The 19142-nt window shown below is 39.4% G+C and overlaps 1 protein-coding gene across 1 annotated transcript; it reads right to left on the reverse strand.

Moving 5' to 3' along the window:
• Positions 1-15759: 15759 nt before the first annotated feature.
• Positions 15760-19142, reverse strand: u2af1 (U2 small nuclear RNA auxiliary factor 1). Its single transcript, XM_074694996.1, has 8 exons — positions 19039-19142; positions 17662-17749; positions 17291-17357; positions 17127-17176; positions 16839-16937; positions 16616-16749; positions 16191-16283; positions 15760-16088 (listed from the first exon to the last, which is right to left on the reverse strand). Exons 1-8 carry the CDS (start codon positions 19080-19082, stop codon positions 15959-15961), a joined length of 705 nt encoding a protein of 234 aa, XP_074551097.1. The 5' UTR covers positions 19083-19142; the 3' UTR covers positions 15760-15958.

The following is a 19142-nucleotide window of genomic DNA, read 5'->3' on the forward strand; positions in this document are numbered from 1 at the left end:
AACTTTTATTCGACCAATGCTAAGTTTTGTTTTTTTGTTTTGTTTTGTTTTTTCAAATATATCAAATATGTTGCTTATGAATACATAAAGACAACATAGGCAATGTTGAAGTATCGCAGTTCCACAAGTCTCCACTAAATAGTCGCTCCAGATGTACCAGAAACCACATACACACCAAGCCAAAAAAGATGCAACACATTCACAGCCTGGTATAAAGAAAAACTAAAGTAAACTAAATAAAGTCTTATTATTTAATTTCTCCAGTGGCACACACTTTATGAAGGGAGAAGACACTGCATCTAAAACAGACAGGTGACATTATAGATACTTTTTAAATTGTTTACAGCAGCAGCAACAAACCCATATCACTGCAGGATCAGATTCAGAATGTGTCAGTGATTCTGCGTTTCAACATTTTGTACTTTCAAAAAAATTAAAAAAAATCTTCACAAAAATAGTCAGAAATTAATACAATATTCCCCTAACCCTCATCTGTCATAACCTCAACCCAGTCGTCTTCTTTAAAGTGAAACATCGCAAATAGAAATAAATGTCATAAAAATTCTTAAATGAGAGAGAAAGAGAAAAATAAATAAATGAATAAATAAACAGGGAAAAAAAATAATAAGAATAATGTTAAGCATAGTAAAGACTCTGGAAGCTCAGCAACAAAAAGAAAAAAATAAGTAGATCAGGGCACCAGCACACCAGCAGCAACCCTAAATCTATCTCTACATTTCTCATTCGCTGGCGCATTGAATCTCCACATGGCCAAATGGCAGCAGCAGAAGAGCAGGCACATTATGTGGCCCCCCTGGAGAAAAACATCTCAGGAAACTTATCAAAATAATCAATCAATTGCCTCCAGGTTGAGCAGAATTACTCAGAACCTCTCAGTGAGAATTTAAAGGTCCCATATTCTGCTCCTTTTCTTCGGTGTAATATGGATCATAGATGTCTTTATGAAATGGTGGTAACATGTTTTGGTCAAAAAAGCCAACAAATCAAGCACAGCAGCATTGTTTCCAGGCTCTCATAGCCCCTCTGTTCAGATCAGTCTGATTTAGTGGGCGTGGCCTTCATATGTAAATGAGTCACCGCTGATACCGTCCCGCTCTTCTGCGTCACTAAGAGCGGTGCCACGAGCTCCGAGTGCACAATGTTTAGAAAACAGCGAAGCTCATTTACTGTAACATTACAGGCCAAAACAACAGGCTAACTGCAGCTAAAGTTAGCATCCTGAAGCTAACACAGAGACAGGGGGGACACTGAGGAAAAGCTCTTACATTTGCTCCACAGCACACAGCATTTTAAAATACTCACATTTCCAGGGTCCGAGATTTGTTGGTGGATGGTTGGTAATGCGCCTGGATTCAGGACCAGTCTATTTGCCAGCCCTCTGTTGTACTGTCCAAAGTTGGAAAAGCAGTTGGCCATGAAGTGACAAGCACACACAGGCACAGTTTTACTGAGTGTAGCTGGCACATTTCCTTGATAGATGAACTCTAGCCACTTTGTCTTGTCTTCTTCCGAGATGGGAAGCTTGTGCATGGAATCATGTGGTTGTTTACAGCTAAAAACAGCCACACTCGCTGCTGGAGAGATTTCTCCCCAGATGCGGGGAGAGGAGGGGGCCAGGAGGGGGTTCGGGGGTATCTGCTCCGGTGGACCAATCAGGTCAGACTTGCTCCTGATTGGTCAAAAAAGGGACTCGCTGACATCAGCAAACCCCGGAAATTCCAAACGGCTTGTTTCAGGTCAGGATTTTACATTCACAAGCACTACTAAGTGCAGGTTTTGTCATTAAATATCACATTTTGTGGACTGGGAAGAAAACCAAAGACCCACAAATTTAACTAAAAGACCAAATAAAGTGATATTTGCATTTTTGCCTTTAAGTTTTTTCCAGTTTGAGAAGAGATATGACACCCAAGATTTGAACAAAGGTGGTAAAGGGGCTTTGAGTGATTCCAACCTGTGAACAAAGAAGGAAAGCAGCAGAAGTTTGCTGTGGTTTCTACTTTTTTACCAACTTTGTCAAAGTGATGCTCAGAGCGCAGCTGATGTCATACAGCAATCTTTGATAACCTTAAAAAACTGTCCATGTCTTGTTTTTAGTAAAACGTGTCTAATCCAAGCCATTCATCTGACAAGTCTAAAAAAATCTTTTATTTCTTGCTATTAATGGAGAAAAAAGATGCCTGAGTTGCTCTCAAACAGTGCAACTATCTACCAATGCAGTGAGAAAATATTACTTTTTAAGTTTCTTGCATTGAGACATTAATTCTATTTGCACGTCTGAAGATTTTAAACTATCAGTGAAGTTACTGTGCATCACAGGAAAATTCACCCTAGACCAATCCTGCAAAGATGTCTGTTGGTAACATTTGCTCTGCTGCTGCTTGCAAAATCCTTCAGGCATCCTGGCAGGAAGTGATGCAGAATAATACAGCACATGGAAAGGCATGCAGGTGAACACACACGTCAACCTGTGTGCCAGGTGCTTGGAGAAATAAGGACAAATAAAAGCAATGAGACAGAAAATCAGGGTCCATTTCTCCATCATCTGAGTCCTGATGCAGTTAATGCTGGAGTCAAAGTCTGACGTGTTGGTGCTTCAATCATTGCAAACCAAACACACACCTGTACAGGGGAGACATCTTTGCTCTTGTCCGTGTCTGAAGTAATGTTGTGCTTTTTCACATTGTTTATTTTTCTCAAATGGAGCATTTAACTGTGACTTCTTAGTTTTTCTGTCACCTGTCTGTCTGTCAGCTCCACGGGCTGCAGCGAACCCTTCACTGACGTCTCTGAAAGTCTGCAAGAAATTCAAAAAAGTCTGTCTTTCATCACTCCTAACTCTAAGTTATACAAGATTGTGGAGCTTTTTGTGTGTGCGTGTGTGTGTGTTCCTCTAAGTGGGTCATGTGAGTTTGCACAACTGGACGCAGGGCAGGGAAGTGGGTCACGAATGAAGGCAGGGGTGAGCGTTAGTCGAGCAGATTGTTGGAGACACCGAGCAGCATTTTGTTCTAGCCCAGCAGTCGTCGGGTTTCTGCTGAATTTGTCGAGGTATTTAACAGTCTCGCCTGAGAGATTCGCCTTCACATTTCTGCCCTGCTTTTTTTCCCTTCCCTCTTGTCCTCTGCTGTTCCGCTCCGTGTCACACACAAAGATCCTTTCAGGCTGAATGCCTTTTTCTTGTGTAAATCCTCTGCTAGGCCGTGTCTCTGCAAATTTGCGAGACTTGACCCACACTTCAAAGGGGCTCGGTTATATCACTTTTAGTTCCTCTTCTCTGCTGCACAAAGTTGCATGACCTCCAGTCAAATGACAGGAACAAGCACTCTGTTGAAAGGAAGTGAGTGCATATCCTGTTGACGTCAGGGTCTTGTGATGATTTCACTGAGGGAAAAACTGGCAAAAGAGCGGACTTAATTGTATGACAAACACCTGCTTGGAAAATATCAGGGCCAACAAAGCGATGAGGAAGTTGGGGGAATTACTCAGGAAGTCCAGTCAGAGATTCCACTGAAGTTTTCTCTCCAGCTCACTCTGAAACCCATCTGTCTTTAAAAATGCAGAGCCTATAATAATAAAGCAGGGTTGGCAGCGTCCCTTTGGAGGGAATTGAGTGGGAAAACCCTTTCACTCAGTGACAGTCAGGAGCATTGACGTAAGAGATGAAAAAAAAACAGGTTGGGAGGATGGGGGCTCCCAAAATGGAAAAGCCAGTGAGTCAGAACGACAGCGACTCACCCATCATCCAACAGAAAATACACACAGACACACGCTTTATCAGACTTTTAACAATCTGGTTCATAAAACCAAACGTCACACAATCCAACACCAAGCTACTGTAAACACTTTAAAGGTTGTTTTTACAGAGTCTGTTTGATAGACCGACCTCACACACACACCACATCCAGCTTATTAACGCCTGTGTCAGAGCTCGTGTTACACATCTGTGAAAACAGACTCCACCATGGTTACGTAAACCGGTGGCAGCAAGGTCAGTGATGGCAGAGGCACAGGGCTGCAGCACAGTCTCACTTTAATACAGAACCTGGTGCTTGAACTGTTACGTTTGGTGGTTTAGTCTTTTTCCAATCAGTCATCTTTAATCCAACACAGGAGAGTCAAATACTTCCACAAGAAAGACCAAAAATGTGTTCAAAAAAGAAAGTGAAATCAGGAGGAGAGCAGAAAAAATCGTCCTTGAGCAGAAATAGATATTAAAGTTGATCTTTGAATGTCAGCTTCAGAGCCCTGATGGTTTCCTCAACAAGACCGACTTCATTTGCATTTACTGTCGATGGGAATTGAGTTATCACTGGAGCACGTCTGGTCTCAAAGACCACTTTCTGACTGAGCTCACAGCTGATGAATCTTTCCTGGTGTCTTTGAGATTATTCGCTTTAGGCTTCAAGGATCTTTCAGCGATGGGACATTTAACCTACAGATGCATGTCCGTGCCTTTGTGTACGCAGCATCTTTGACATTATTCTGGTGAAGTTTCTGCACAGTATTTATCATCCCAGATTTTTCAAATATAACAATTTCTTCCTCTTCTCATGGAAAGATTGTGATTTGCAAAGGTCAGTGGTTCGCTTTCACCATGATATGTTTGGAAAAGAAAAAGTTTTGAGAAGATTTTCATAGAATAGAATAGAACAGAACTTTATTGTCATTGTAACAAGTACAACGAAATTAAAGTCACAGCAGCAATCAAGAAAACAAAAAGTAAGAAAGTGTATAGAAAGTGCAAAAAGGTCCATAAGAAAATAGATGACGGCAGCTTGTCCATCATTCTCCAGTTCAGCCAGCCTCCACCTCCACAGGGTCCAGGACTGAGCTTCTTCAGCAGTCTGTTCAGTCTCTGTCTCCTGGATCCTGTCCGCCCACAGCAGGTGAAGCTCTTCCAATGTGGCGTTGGTGTCTGGTGTTAGCTCTGTTAGCCATGTCTGTGAATAGCATGATGCTACTCTGCCTTCTGATATTCCCTCTTTTGCTGGGTTAGCACGGCTAGCTTGTCCATCTTATTGGAGATGGATCTTACGTTCTCAATAACGATGGATGGAAGGACAGGTCCATGCCGTCATTTCTTAGCTCAACCCTGAGAACCAGCACGTTGTCCTCACATCCTTCTCCTCACCTTGTGGGAAACATCAGGCCTTACACCTGTTAGCATTGGCATGCTACGGGCTGCTAACAGCTGATTTCACATGTAAACAATGCAGCCATGGTTACATGTAGGATCTCCAGACAAACACAGGAGAAAAAATAGTAAAAAAAAAAATCACTGAAGACAAAACCAGTTTGGTGTCCATGACCAACAAATGAACCATACAAAGTAATGATCCACTCCAAATACAAAGATTACGAAAAAGAGACGAAAAAAATACAAAAACTGACAAAGAGAGAGCTGCTGCAAAAGGCAGCTATAGCCAACAGGGCGGCACCTAGCAATGTTATCAATAAAGAATAAATTGTATTATCACAATCATTTTATGAGAAGAGGAACAAAATATTTTAACCTCACTTTATCTCCTCTCAATAATTGGAAAATTTAAAATATCTTCTAAGTTCATTTAGATTAGTTCAATTAATTGCAAGTCAATAGAGGCCAATTAAATGATTAATTACAGTTTAAAAGTATTGTTTATCAGCTCTGGTGAGGACCAAACTGTTCTTAGATCAACAGTAAGCAAAGTCCAGGGATTAGAGATTAAAATGAGCACTTAAAGTCCAAACAAAACAAGTGTTCTGGCCCAATTTCTAGTAAGAAAAATGTCTTAAAAGATGTAATTTAAGCCAAAATCACCTTGCAAGTTCAGAAAATTATCTATTTCCAAGATATTACAAGTGAATAGTAAAGCCTGTATTGAATGAAGCAACCCAGGCCTAATTTTTCAGCCTGTAATATCTTGGCTGAATTTGACAAATACAAATTCTAGTGAGACATTTTTACGATTAATTAAACAGAATTACTTAGATTTGAGTTTTGTACAGCAATTGATGATCAGAGGCTCCTGCCATGAGAAATAAACATCTGAAGGAAAGCGTTTTGAAGGAATATTAGATTTTAAGACAGAAAAGAAAGTCGAGGCTTGCTCCTCCTCACAAACTGGTTGAAACTCAAAGTCTGTGCAGTCCAAAGCATTTTATTTTAGACTTTGCAGAGGCAGTCAGACAGGGCCTCTGTTTCTTACACATGGGTGCGTTATGCTTGAGCAGATCGCTGTTAAATCTAATGACACATTCATTTTAGATCAATATTTCAGAAGGAAAGCTTCTGTGAGTCGAGTCTGTGTTTGAGAAATGCAAACTGGTGGTGGAAGAGAAGCTTGAAACGTGGATTAAATGCTCATTGTGAGAATATGATATAATGAGTCTTTTAAAACAGCCTGATGTAATCTGTTAATGGAGGGCTGGTTTAAAAACATCCCCTCCCAGTGACCCCCACACAGAGCACTCTGCCGTGTTGCCAGGCAAGTGGCCCTTGCATGTCATGAAGTATTGAAAAGCTGCAGCGGCTGCTGGTCTGAACTTTGGGTTTTGTAAGAGAAAAGCCCAAATGTCCCCGGAGAGACACCTCCACACAGCCCGGGGAGCAGCGTCTGTCTGCACACGCTGACACGGCAGCACAGCCTGACTCACAGCAGCTCCACACTCCGTCTAATGTACCACCTCTGCCTTTCACAGCACATCAGCATCAAAGCGTTCTCAGAGGCACAGCTGGGTGTGTGTGCCCGTGTGTGTGTGTGTGTGTGTGTGTGTGTGTGGGTCTGTGTGCCAGTGAACTTGTGCACTTGTGGTTCTCTGCCCCATTAATCTTCCTCTGTAGGATCTGTGTACACTTCTTGCAGCATTTTGGATTATTAACAGATTAAAAGTGCCGTTAATAAATCCGCCCATCACTTTCACATTTTTAGACTTCTTTCTGGCAGCTGGTGGGTGTGTGCTCACCCTGGAAGAACTGCAAGAGGCTGTGTGCTCATGGCTGCTGCCATCTTTTAGCTAGATGCAGGTTAAAGAGGGCGGCAGAGCTCAAATGCTTCCAAAATACAAGTTTGTGAAGAAATGTAGAAAAAAATACAGATCCAGGGAGCGTCAAATGAAGTTTTGTCAAAGGAAGAGCATGTTGGCTCGAAACGTCTCGATATGCTTAGGGTCCAACATTCAACAAGGGTTAACTGGTCCTGTCTTCTGACTTTGACTTTTATTATCATTTAAGTTTTTATTTGTGAGGAGAAAACTTAGCTGGTGGAGCAGAGCCCACATGCTGCAAAAACTGAAATCAAAGGAAGTTAAAACTGTCCTTTTTGACTTAATTTGAGCTGAAAAAGCCCAAGAAAATGACTCATTTTGTGACATTTGAAGGCAAAAAATGACTTGAAAAAATGAAAATCTACCTAAGGACTCAAAAAACGTGCTCAACAACTTTCTTAAAATAAAAATAACACTCACTTCACGAAACTTGCAGTGCATTTCTTCCTGGTCCTGCAAGATTTGCTGCATGTTATCGCCCACTTTTTCCCTAAATTTCCATTCTATTTCCAAAATAAAGAAGAAAGCACAAAAACAACCTAAATAATAAAAAAGTAAGGTCAAATCTGCTGAGATTGTGATGGGTTTGCAGAGAGATGCTGAAACAACAGCTGCATGTGGACTTCTGCATGTAGCTCCACTAGTAATGGAACTTGTTGCAGGAAGTTTTCCAACATGATGAAAGTTGTTGCAAATTTAAAACAAACCGTTGCATGACTCCTTCACTCTTTGCACAACTGCTCCTATGGCACTTCTACAATATTTACACTTTAGTGTCTCTTTCACACGAAAAAAACAAAAAGTTCAGTCTCTGAAATGTTTGTGCAACAAGGAGACAAAAAGTCTCTTTCACAGGGTTCAACACTTGGCTGACATTTCCAGCAAGGAGGGAAAGAGACAGAGAGAGATCAAAAACAGAAATAGTCCTTTCAGCTTGCAGTCTCCCAAGAGAAGGAGAAAAAAAGCGAAAGAGAGAGAAAAATGCAAAACAATAAACATATTTGCCATCAAACACAACTTTCCCCCTTCCCCTCTGAGCAGAGCACAAAGGTTAGTTTCAAACTGCTGCGCTCGCCCTCAGGGGCCTGTGAGTGACGCAAGACAGAAATTAGAGCAAACAGTCGCTCTCTGCCCTGCGTTTCTGCCTTTTTCCAGCTGAATAACCAAATCAAACACGTCTGTCCGTCAAACTTTGAATCCAACTCTCCTTCTTCTTATCTTTTATTTATCTTCTTGTGCAGTGGCAGAGAGAAGACATCAAGCAGACAGAAGATGAGACAGACAGAAGTCCCATCATGTCAGGAGATCACACACACACACACACACACACACACACACGTAGACTGTGTGTGTTTTGACATAGGAGTGACGCAAAGTGGAGAAATTAAAAGCAGGACGTGGTCTTCTTTTCAGCAGCCTCCTGCCTCACACAGACCCTGTGATTCCTCACAATGATCTCCATTGTGCTGTGTTCCTGTTAGTTAAAGAGGTATTTCCCATCAGGAATCAACATGACGAACTCAGAGGTATTAAGGCAAAAGTCATCTGAGCTGAAGAACGAGTTGCTCTTTAACCCTTAAAGAGGAGACTTTAAGTAGTTATAAAATACTTTAATTATCCCTGAAACAATCATTCATTCACATCAACTTGGAGTGAAAACTAGCAGTACAGTCATAAAACAAATTTAGTATCTATAAAACATTCAGAAAGTGACGTAATGGAAAATGCCCAAATTTTGTCTGATTCAACCAAAACCAAAAGGGTCATTAAAGGCCCTGAGATTTTATTTCTTATTATCTGTTGGTGGGTTTAACACAAATCCATTTACAACACGTAGACCATAAATCTCTTCAGTGACACTTCGCTGACCAGCAAAGTTTTGCAGTGAGAAGCAAGACACTGAGACACTGGAGGTCAGAGCAGAAGAAAGCTTTATGAGAGAGTAATAGAGTGTCACGTATATTGCTTTTTGCTTTTCCCCTTTTTTCTGTTTTTGTGGTAACAAATGTTCAACGAATGTTGTTATTATCTGGTTAAATAAATAAGAGAAAATATTTTTTCTGGACTTTCTAGGTGAATCCAGTTTGAATAAAATTGTTCAACACCTTTTTCTTACTGGAAATAAGACAAAAACATTAGCTTAGTAAAGACTTTTTTTGTAGTGCATTTGTGTTATCTTAACATTTTTCACTTTTGCAATTGCTCGTTTTCATCTGCAGTCCCTTGACTTTGCTTCTTGTGGATCTGAGAACACTTTGGTCCTTATCCAAGCTGCAGTGTAAGGTGACTTGAAATCCAAACTTCCCTAACTGTAAAAATGAGCAAAACATAGATCCTTAGAAAAAGTTGGCCTCAGGACCCCATTCCAAGGTTATGATAGGTAACTAAAACGAAACTAAAAACAAAAACTAAAATTTTAAATACGTTGCAGTTAACTCAAACTAATAAAAACTAGAAAAGAAAACAAAAACAATAAGTAAACTAAAACTGTATCTTGTGTTTACAAAACTAACTGAAACTAACCAAAATTATAGACAAATTGTCCTTTGTTATCGTTTCTGATAATATTCATAGCCTTTGGGGTTTAAGTTAATCCAACACATTTTCCCAACAAATTTTAGACAGTTTTCGGCAGTTGTCAGCGCCGTACAGCACCATCATAGTGACCTACTGGGACGTGCTTGTTTACTGCACTGACTGGCTGTGCACTGTGCTGCGACAAAACATAGTGGAGCAATGAATCAGAGCATCTGTAATAGTTTAATTTCATGTGAGTCTGCCTTTAATTGTATTTGAGTCTGCCTTTGTTGTTAGAATCCAAGTTTCTGATTATTTAAGCTCATATTATATTCTTTTGGATAATTTATGTTTTTATTATTTTTATTTAATTCATGTTAATATTTTTTTTTCTAAAATGCATGTTTTATATTTTTTATATTAAGTTTATATTATTTTCTTGTGTTTAAGGCAGCAGCCAACAGTTCAGTATCAGCAGTGGCTGAGCAGTGAGCACTATGTTGGACTTGAAAATAAACAGTATTACAAAATATTTAGTCTGACCTTTTTGAATCCTGCACCTGATTCATAAGGTATGAAAAAACTAAAACTAAACTAAAACTAAACTAAAAATAAGCCTTGTTGCAAAATTCAAAACTAAATAAAAACTAGAATGCCCGCTCCAAAACTAATTAAAACTAAACTGTAATGGAAAAACAATGTCAAAACTAACTAAAACTAAAACTATAATGACAAATCCATAACTACTATAACCTTGCCCCATTCACACATGAACACATTGGGGATAGGAAGATAATATTTGGCATTTTTTAATCCAATGGCTGACAAGAAATCAATTCAGAACTGTGTTATTATGGCTCTGCTGCAGCAGCGCCTATCTGCCTGAGATCACCACTCTATCTCTAGCATTGTCCCACCAACTGATTGGTCACACACAGAGCCATTTTTTGAAAACTTAACTCACTGTTGAAAACTTTACGGAGCTATTTTTTTAAAAGTTTTCATTTAACTTCAAAACATATGATGCTGAGCCTGGGAGCTGTTTAATAAACATATGCTTAAAGGCATTTAAACAAAGTTAAGTGTTGGAGTTTATATTACTCAAAATTTTTCCCCATTACGGCTGTAAAATGTTTGCTGTCGTCTCATCAAACCACCAACATGGATCTTTATGTAAAAATGAACTTGATTGAATTTTAAAGATCTCATTAGTGATTTTAACGGCCTTCAGTGTACCTTTATTCTTGTCTTGTTTTATTTAACATCTTTTAACTGCCTCTGCAGTCGCCCCTCGTTGATCATTCATTTAGATAAAAGTTGACTAATTGATTGATATACTGTATTTAACCAGAGGAGGAAAACAATAAAGGCTTTATATGATTAACATTGCTTTTTCTTTTTTGTGTGAAATCTATCGACCCTCTCCAGCTTGTAGCTTTTTTTAAACCTCACTAACAAACCTGCAGGGACATCTGTCCAGAACACACTTTACTGTTCAGCTCACAGGCAGCGGTGGTGGCAGCGGCAGCTCACTGGACAGAGTGTATTCTTTATCATTAAGCACTGAACTGTGCTATTTCCAACCCTATTGATTTCCTTGAGAGGAGCGGCAGTGATAATGGCTCAGAGCTCCAGCCATTTGCAGCACTGACGCAAGCGTTACTTTCTGGACCAGGGGTTGCGGATGCGGGTACCATGACCCAGTGGCTCCACTCGTGTGAGTTAGATAATGCCGCCGGGAGGTGTGATGGACCTGACAAGAGGGGGTGATACTGACACTGACGGAGGGAGAGGAGGCCTGTGTCTGGGTCACATAACCAGAGGGAACAGTCTTGTGATGAGAGTCCTGGATTGCTCTGCAGCTTGGGAAGTCTTGGGGTTCAATTTGTGCCACTTTGATAAGAGCATGTCATTCACAGCACAGAGGGGTTTGTTATGTGTGTCCTCAGCATCTCTCACCTGATTTCAAGTCGTCTAAACTGCATCTGAACTCTTATAACGTTACAGATTTCTAACCAATGGGGACTTTTATTTAATTTAAGGTGTGCTGGAAAATTCAACATCTCAGATTTGGAGTTTAGAAGCCTGTTACATCATTATGACTACAGGCAGAGATGATGGGGATGTCATAAATTTTGAAGGTTTATAAAGAAGTAATCAAACATACAGGAACAGCATTTTGAGCATGTGCACATCTGTTTGATCTACAGTTTGTACTTAAACAGAGCTGGATGTTGTTGCATGCATTGCTGCGTGTACACTGAACTGAAGCTGCATGTGCATCTAGAGCTGTTTGCCAACACTCAGGGTCAGACGCAGAATCAGGTCAGAGGAAAAGTCCCAAAAGAAACATACAGAGGAAAAACAGAACCATGGGAGAGCATGCAGGACCTTATAAATTAATAAGTGAGTAAAGTTTTAGGGGTCCACTTTTACTCTTCTGCTGGTCTTTCTCTGCAGAACTTTTTAATAACCTGCAACTGCTTTATCGTTCTTTAGTAAACCAGAAAGGAGAGCATCACAGGGAATTAAATTATTAATCTCAATAAAAAAGGAGGATGTTGCATTAAGGAGCTTTTTAGCCAAAACTTTTCCTCAATGAACTAAATGGTTTCTGTGGCTCATTATTGCACAGGCGAAAAGAGACAAAGGCAACTAACGGGCCGGCATCATATGATGCACTCACCATTTCCCATCACCATCATGGTCTGTGGAGTCTCGAATGATTTGTTGATCATGAACATTGCTCTAATTTTCTCACTGCATCAAGAAGCTGCAGGATCAGAGTCCTGAATCCATCTAAACAGGCCTAAGAAGTACCTAAGTAGAGTTAAATCACATTTTGTGGTCGCTGGATAAAATGAGATAAGGGAGGCTCAGGTTTAAGTGAAACAAACATCTTATTCATTCACTGGAGAAACACAGACGGCGTGTGTTAGGGGAGAGGAGGGTTACGGTCTCCTTTAGGGTAAAACCTGGCTCATTTTCATCCGTGAACATATTACACTTCACACACAAACAGACTCAAACAACTGTCTGGAATAATTTTTCTGTGCTTATTTGAGTCTAAACAACATATCAACACTTTTGAATATTCCGGACAGATGTCTGTCTGTCTTTAATCATTAAACCCTGGACAGTCCAACCTCTTCAGTTATAAATACATTCACAAAAAAGGCCAAACTGAAGCTTCAAACATCAAAAGTATCAGGAAGACTTGAATAGCTGAGAGGAATTTGTCTTGACACTAAGAATTATAAATACTCTGTATATTTAAAAACTCGGCTCATCATGAACACTTATGTAATATTCCAACTAACAGATGAGTAATATCTTGTTTCAGGATTTTAAAAATACCACGAGTTTCCAAAATATAACAAATGACTCACTTCAACAAAAAAAAATCATCTCAATTCATAAGATGATCACAACCAAAGCAGCAGCTTCCTGCTGAGTTTGTCCCAAAGCTAAATCCAGAAAGATATCTTTATCAGTTTACGATAAGAAGTCCAACATTTTTACTAGCCGGGACTCTTTGAAGTCTTCTCTCAGCTTGTTTGTGGTCTAGATGCTTCTTGGTTCAAAAGACACGAGTCAAACAGAAAATGCTTGAAGAGGTCTACCAAAACGTTGGACTAATCTTTTTCATTCAAGGAAAGTTTGATTTGAAAGATAACTCTAAAACCTACAACTGGGTCATTTTCTGAACCTTTTGTTCTTATAAACTATATTGTCTTTTTTATAAAGAGCTTAACTGAAACAGTAATGGAAGATCCAAAGCATACAGCATAAAAAGCTCATTTTTAATGAAAGCTACTTGATGTTAAATCAAGTTTTCAGATAATCTGTGATGAATTAAATTAAATGAAATCAAATTAACCAGATATCATCTTTTTCTCATTAATCTTCGCTTTGTCTCATTTATATATTATTTTATTTATGCACCTAATATAATTTAATCTCCAAAATGATAAGATGTTCTAAAGAACTTTTATCAAATGTTCTGTGAAATATAACCAAGGAATGGATCAGTTTAATAAATCATTTTCTTTAAGGGTTAAAGGTGAAGAATGTAATGATTTTGTAAATGATGTTAGGTTTTCAGTTGACATGTATCTCTAATCTACTGTCATGTCTCCCACTGCCGTGTGCTGACACTGCCTCCCTGTGGTCAACTGTGGCAGTAAATCGTGGTAACATCACATCACAAGGAGACTTCAGACATTTTCTTTTCATGGTTCCAGTTTTCATCTGCTTGAGCAATCAAACCATCTGAAATGAACACAGTGCAGGTCAAAAATAGTGTCTGAGAGGGGACTTTGATATAAAAAAGATATATTTTGAGGACTTAAATATCCAGCAGCCAGCATTTATTTGTGTTTTTAAGAATATGCATTTTTTCTCCTGAGACCGTCTGTGATGAAGCACAGCTCTTTTCCACAGATCATCTGAAGCAGAGAAATAAGCCTTGAGATTTTAGCCACCTGGTGGAGACCTTTGACTGCAGCTAAGACTCAAGTTTGAGGAAGGAAGTGGGCTTAAAAGCACCATGGTCAGTCCATAAAGAAGGCAAGTAAAATTAAATTATACCCGGCTAACATTGTAAATTCTCGAAGATTTTATCAAAGAAAGAAGGCGGGCTGTCTTTTATCATTTGACAAAATTATTCAATTCCAGCTCAGTATTTTTGTTCGAGTTTAAAATCTTTTACAGATCTTGAACATATTGTGTCTTTTAAAGAAGGCTTAACCCAAAGGGGCCTTGTAGATGAAGAATGTCAATTTTAAAGCAATCTATTTTTAACCTTGATTTCCCCTCCCCACGATAAACAAGATGCAGAATCACTCAAGTACTCCAGAGTTGCCTTGTGAGCAGCCAGTACCTCCGTGTCTGAAGAAGATTTTTCTACAGAGAGCATTCGGAGGAGGAGCGACCCTGCATCTCATCTGCGGTGAAGTAGTTTAGAAGGTCACTGGCTGTTACAACACCGACCACACTCAGCCTCAGGCAAGCCGATCCATCAGAATAGTCTAGGGAGGAGATAGAAGATCAATTAGGAGCTGGAAAAAAATAGGCACTACTTATGTTAAAGTTTGAGAAGCACAAGATCTTGTGAAGATCCCGTGATATTTTTTAGAACAGAGTATTTTGATCAGTTTACAGATTCAGGGATTTCTACTTCAGATAAATGTGTAGAGGTTCTAAAATCTGCTCATTTAGCTACTTTATAACTATGTTTATTATATGAAAAAACAGAACAACTCCTCTTTAACATCTTGTATGTGATGTTATAATGTCAGCCTGTTATTGGCACATTTGTTATCAATTCAATGTCAGAAAAATGTCTTACACTGGATTTGATTGTGCACCACTAGTCCAAAGTCATCTGCTTTCTTAATACAGGAGAGATCTCCAAGGTGTTGGTCAGGTGCACCTGTGGATGTAGTTACAAGGAGATGGAGCATGCATGAGTACAGATATGAATGAGATCCACAATGTGCATATTCTGCACAATTTCACTGATGTTCGCTCCACACATGGACTCACCTGGTAACAGTTCTTGCAGAGCACCTTGAGAAGACTTCCTCAGAAGAGAATGGTTTGGAGAGTCACCCTCTTAACATCATCCTCACTGTCTTTGGTATGAACGAGGTTTTAAAGAGACGTGCACTCACCTGTCTTTCAGACGATTCCACCAACTGAGCTCAAAGAGAGTGTGTGTGGAGTAGCACACACCCAGGGTAAAACTACAGTCTGAGGAACATACGACCTTTGACTGTTCACTTTCCATCGACTCTAACATCCAGTCCCCTCACCTCCAAGACATAGGAGGTCACACTTTTATCATGGAGTGAATTCAGCCACTCATAATCAAAAGCCAACACGGATCACTGATATATTTGGGAATCTGCCGTTTGTCTAATGCTCATTAAATCACCAGATGTTGTTCACCTATGAGTGATCCTACCAGCTTGTTGCTCTTATTTCCTCTTTGCACTTGTTGTAGCTTGTTTTGATTTTAGCCAAACTGTTGACTGTTACAATTACTGTGAATCCTGCTTCCTAACAAAACCCACAGAAAGAATACAATGTCACTTTGTCTCTTCACACACAAACACCATATATTTTTAAGCAATACGTGCTGATTTTTTCACAAGTGTAACAAGAAAGCTTCGTGAATCAGTCAGGATAAGTAAATATGTATTTTTAATGTGGTGAAATTCATTTTTAGAAATCAAGAAAAACAGGTTCATCATTGCCGTCACAGCTTCAATAACAGGCTACAGGTACCTTTCTTTCAGTCCTAGAAAAAATCTGGAAAAGTATAAACTTAAAAAAAAAGACTGGGTATGGATGCAGGTAGAAAGGACAAGTAGGCGTGGCTTGTTTTTCAGAACCGTCCCGAGCGCTCTCTGTCTCTGGAGCGACGTCGCTCATGATCACGACCTCCTCCACCGCCGCGACCTCTGTCTCGTGAGCGAGAGCGCCGGTCTCGTGATCGAGAGCGAGACCTGTGTCGGCTGTGAGAGTGAGGATGCAGAGCTTAGAAAGTGCAAGAAAGCATCCAGCCAGACAGACCCACCCAGAGAGTTGAATGTATGAGGAAAACGTGTGATAGTTACCCCTTCCTCCTGCGTCCATACAGCTCTCTCCTAAGTTCACGTGAGATGGGCTTCAGGTGCATGAAGTTACAGAAGCCACCTCGAGTGCATTCTCTGAGGAGTGAGAGGAGCAATGAGTAGGTGTTCTGCTTAGGTGTTGACATTTTTTAAACACCTTCATATGCTTCATATCCCAAATTTCATGCATATGTTATAAAATAAAAATGAACTTTGAAAAGCTGTTGACATGAAGAAAATATTTCTTTTGACTTCAGAAGTCTGAAACTTAGTACATGTTTTAAAGGCACCTGGATAGTTCCCTTTGTCCTCCTGTTATATGTCACTGTCTTTTTATGTTTCTTTGAAGGGATGAAACTTGAAATTTAATTTCCCCACAGGAATCAATTAAGTGTTTTGAATTCTGTTTGAGCTCCACTTGTTCTTACCCCATTTCATATTGACGACAGCAGGCTTCCCTGAAGTCTGTAACTGGAGAGAGCTCAGCATGGATTGGTTGTCCGTTAAACCACCGGTTGTTCAGGTCTATCACAGCCTTCTCAGCATCTTCTTCATAACGGAACTACAAGTCACATAGAAGTTTGAGTTAGGTTAGATTTACTGATACTGGATCTGAAAAAAACCAACATAAAACAAAAACAGCGCACTCACCTTGACGTAGACATTTCCTACTAAGTGATCTCCGAGGTTGTCGCACACATTCATTTCCTCCACTTCACCATACTTTTCTTCCATCTCTGTGAAAACCTCCTGCAGAGATGGAAAAACAAAATAAGTTGAATCGTCTGATTTTTATTTATTTATCAACCCCCTGAATCTGAGTTTCACAAAACTGTTAAGGCTTAAACTCAAAGACAAAAAACACAAGACAACAGTATAAATATGATACCATGTTTTCCAGCTGCACATGAAACAGTTTTGCAGAAAGGTGTTACTTACCTCAAAAAACTCGTCATAGTGCTCCTGCATCTCCATGTCGCTGATGGCACCTATTTATAAAACAGAATGACCACAGACACATCAGGAAAATAATAATAGGAGAAAAAAAGGTAAGAGGTTTTATTGGACAGTCACTGATCTTTCTTAATAGTTGAAACACTTACAGGTCAGCCCATCAGCAGACTGAGCACTGTTTTGAGGGTTACGGTAAATGTTCAGGAGGGCGATCGTCTGAAACACAGAAAAGTTTATTTTATTAGGTATTACAAAGAAGAGAAGATAAGTTTATCTGTAGGGTACACAATCCATATTTGACACAGAACCTGAAAACAGAATCTGTTGTTCATATTTTTTTTTTGATGTGCTGAAAATAATCTTGTCATGTTGATGAATCCTTTATTAGACAACTGTCTGACCAGTACAGGGATCATTCACTGATAGCTTTTGCGTCCCTCACGCAGAGCATGTACTGTATGTTATATGCAAAATTCCAATGCTTTATTAACTGTCTTAGTATGTGTAAATATAAGCTTACCTGACTGAATGTTGGCTTGTTGTGTAATCTGGAGCAGCGGTCGCCATGTCGGCAGGCACCAATTTTAAAATAAAAAGAGCAGTTGACCCTGAGGAGAAAAGGTACAGAAGAAAAAGACACAAACATTGTTAGATATTGTTATGATTTCAGAGACAGACAGGATGATTTGTTGACATGTGCTGTTCCATATAGAGGACAGCCCACTCTCCCAACATCCACAGTAATGTTCATCAAGGTCTGGTCGAGACTAACAGGTAAAGCTTTAAAACAAGGCTAATCTGGATCTGTAGATGCAAAGACTTAACCACTTTTCTGATGCAAGGTGTAAACTGGTTCTTAGAGCAAGGATCTGAGGATAAACTATTCCAAAAGATCTGAGGCACACAAAGAGGTAATTACAGATTTCAGTCCTCTAACTATGAAAGGCATGGCTCTGTTGCACTCAGTTAATAAAGGCTTGCAACTTAGAGTCCCTATGAGTGCCTCAAACTCATGAGAAGCTTAAAGAGAAAAAAAATATATGTGCACTACGAAAAATCAGGTTTTTTCACGACCAATAATAACCGAGGAGGAGGAGGTGATGTTCAGAAAGGTATAGTTGTCTGTGTGTTCGTAAACATTCAAATTAACGCTCGAAATGTACCAAAGAACACTGTATTTCCCTTCTAAATTGAATTTATTATAAAAATGAATAGAAAAATTAGAAAAAAATATTTATACGAACAATAATATAAAGATCAATCCGTCTTAGAAATGGTAGTTGATTTAAGGGAATAAGTTATAAAAAAATATTCAAGTATAAAGGCATAAGGGTGTGGCGGGACGCATAATGTTGTAAATATGTATACACGCTTTTTTCATTCATAATTGTAGTTTTCCTCAAATTTCACAATAAACAAGGGATCCCATAGAAATAAATTGGGGTTATGAGACAATATGCTGCCTTAATGACTGGCTTGTTTTTGTTTCAAACCAGTACATCCTTCCTGACTGTAACAAAGACTTGTATAGGTTACACGAAGAAACTAGCTGAAGCTAACTAAAGCTAGTCATTATTAATTATATTATGCCCATATTTCAACAGATTTTCGCTAGATTAATGTTTATTAATTCATTGGAAAAGCTCGTTATGAAAACGTGTTGAGGACTATCCAAGCACTTTTCGGTTCCTAACAGTAGACGGGGGGAGGCGGCGCGGTATTCTGCTAACGTGCTTCAGGCTGCGGTGGCTAACGGCTAACCGCTAACGCCTTTGCACCTCTTTCAGCTGTAAACACGTCGGAATAACTGAATTTGCGTAACAAAAACAATCAGAATTTGGAAACAAAATCAGATTGAATGCGTGTATTCAACAAATAAAGTAATGAAAGGACTTACTTATCCTTTTCTGTCCCAAAAATGGATGCCAGGTATTCTGCCATCTTGGCTCGCCAGTGAAACAACCACCAGCAACAACGAGATAGTTTCCGCTAAACTTCCTT

The sequence above is a fragment of the Halichoeres trimaculatus genome, unplaced genomic scaffold (assembly GCF_033239565.1).
Source record: "Halichoeres trimaculatus isolate MK-OKI-2021-1 unplaced genomic scaffold, fHalTri1.1 fHalTri1_scaffold_19, whole genome shotgun sequence".
Classification (NCBI taxonomy): domain Eukaryota; kingdom Metazoa; phylum Chordata; class Actinopteri; order Labriformes; family Labridae; genus Halichoeres; species Halichoeres trimaculatus.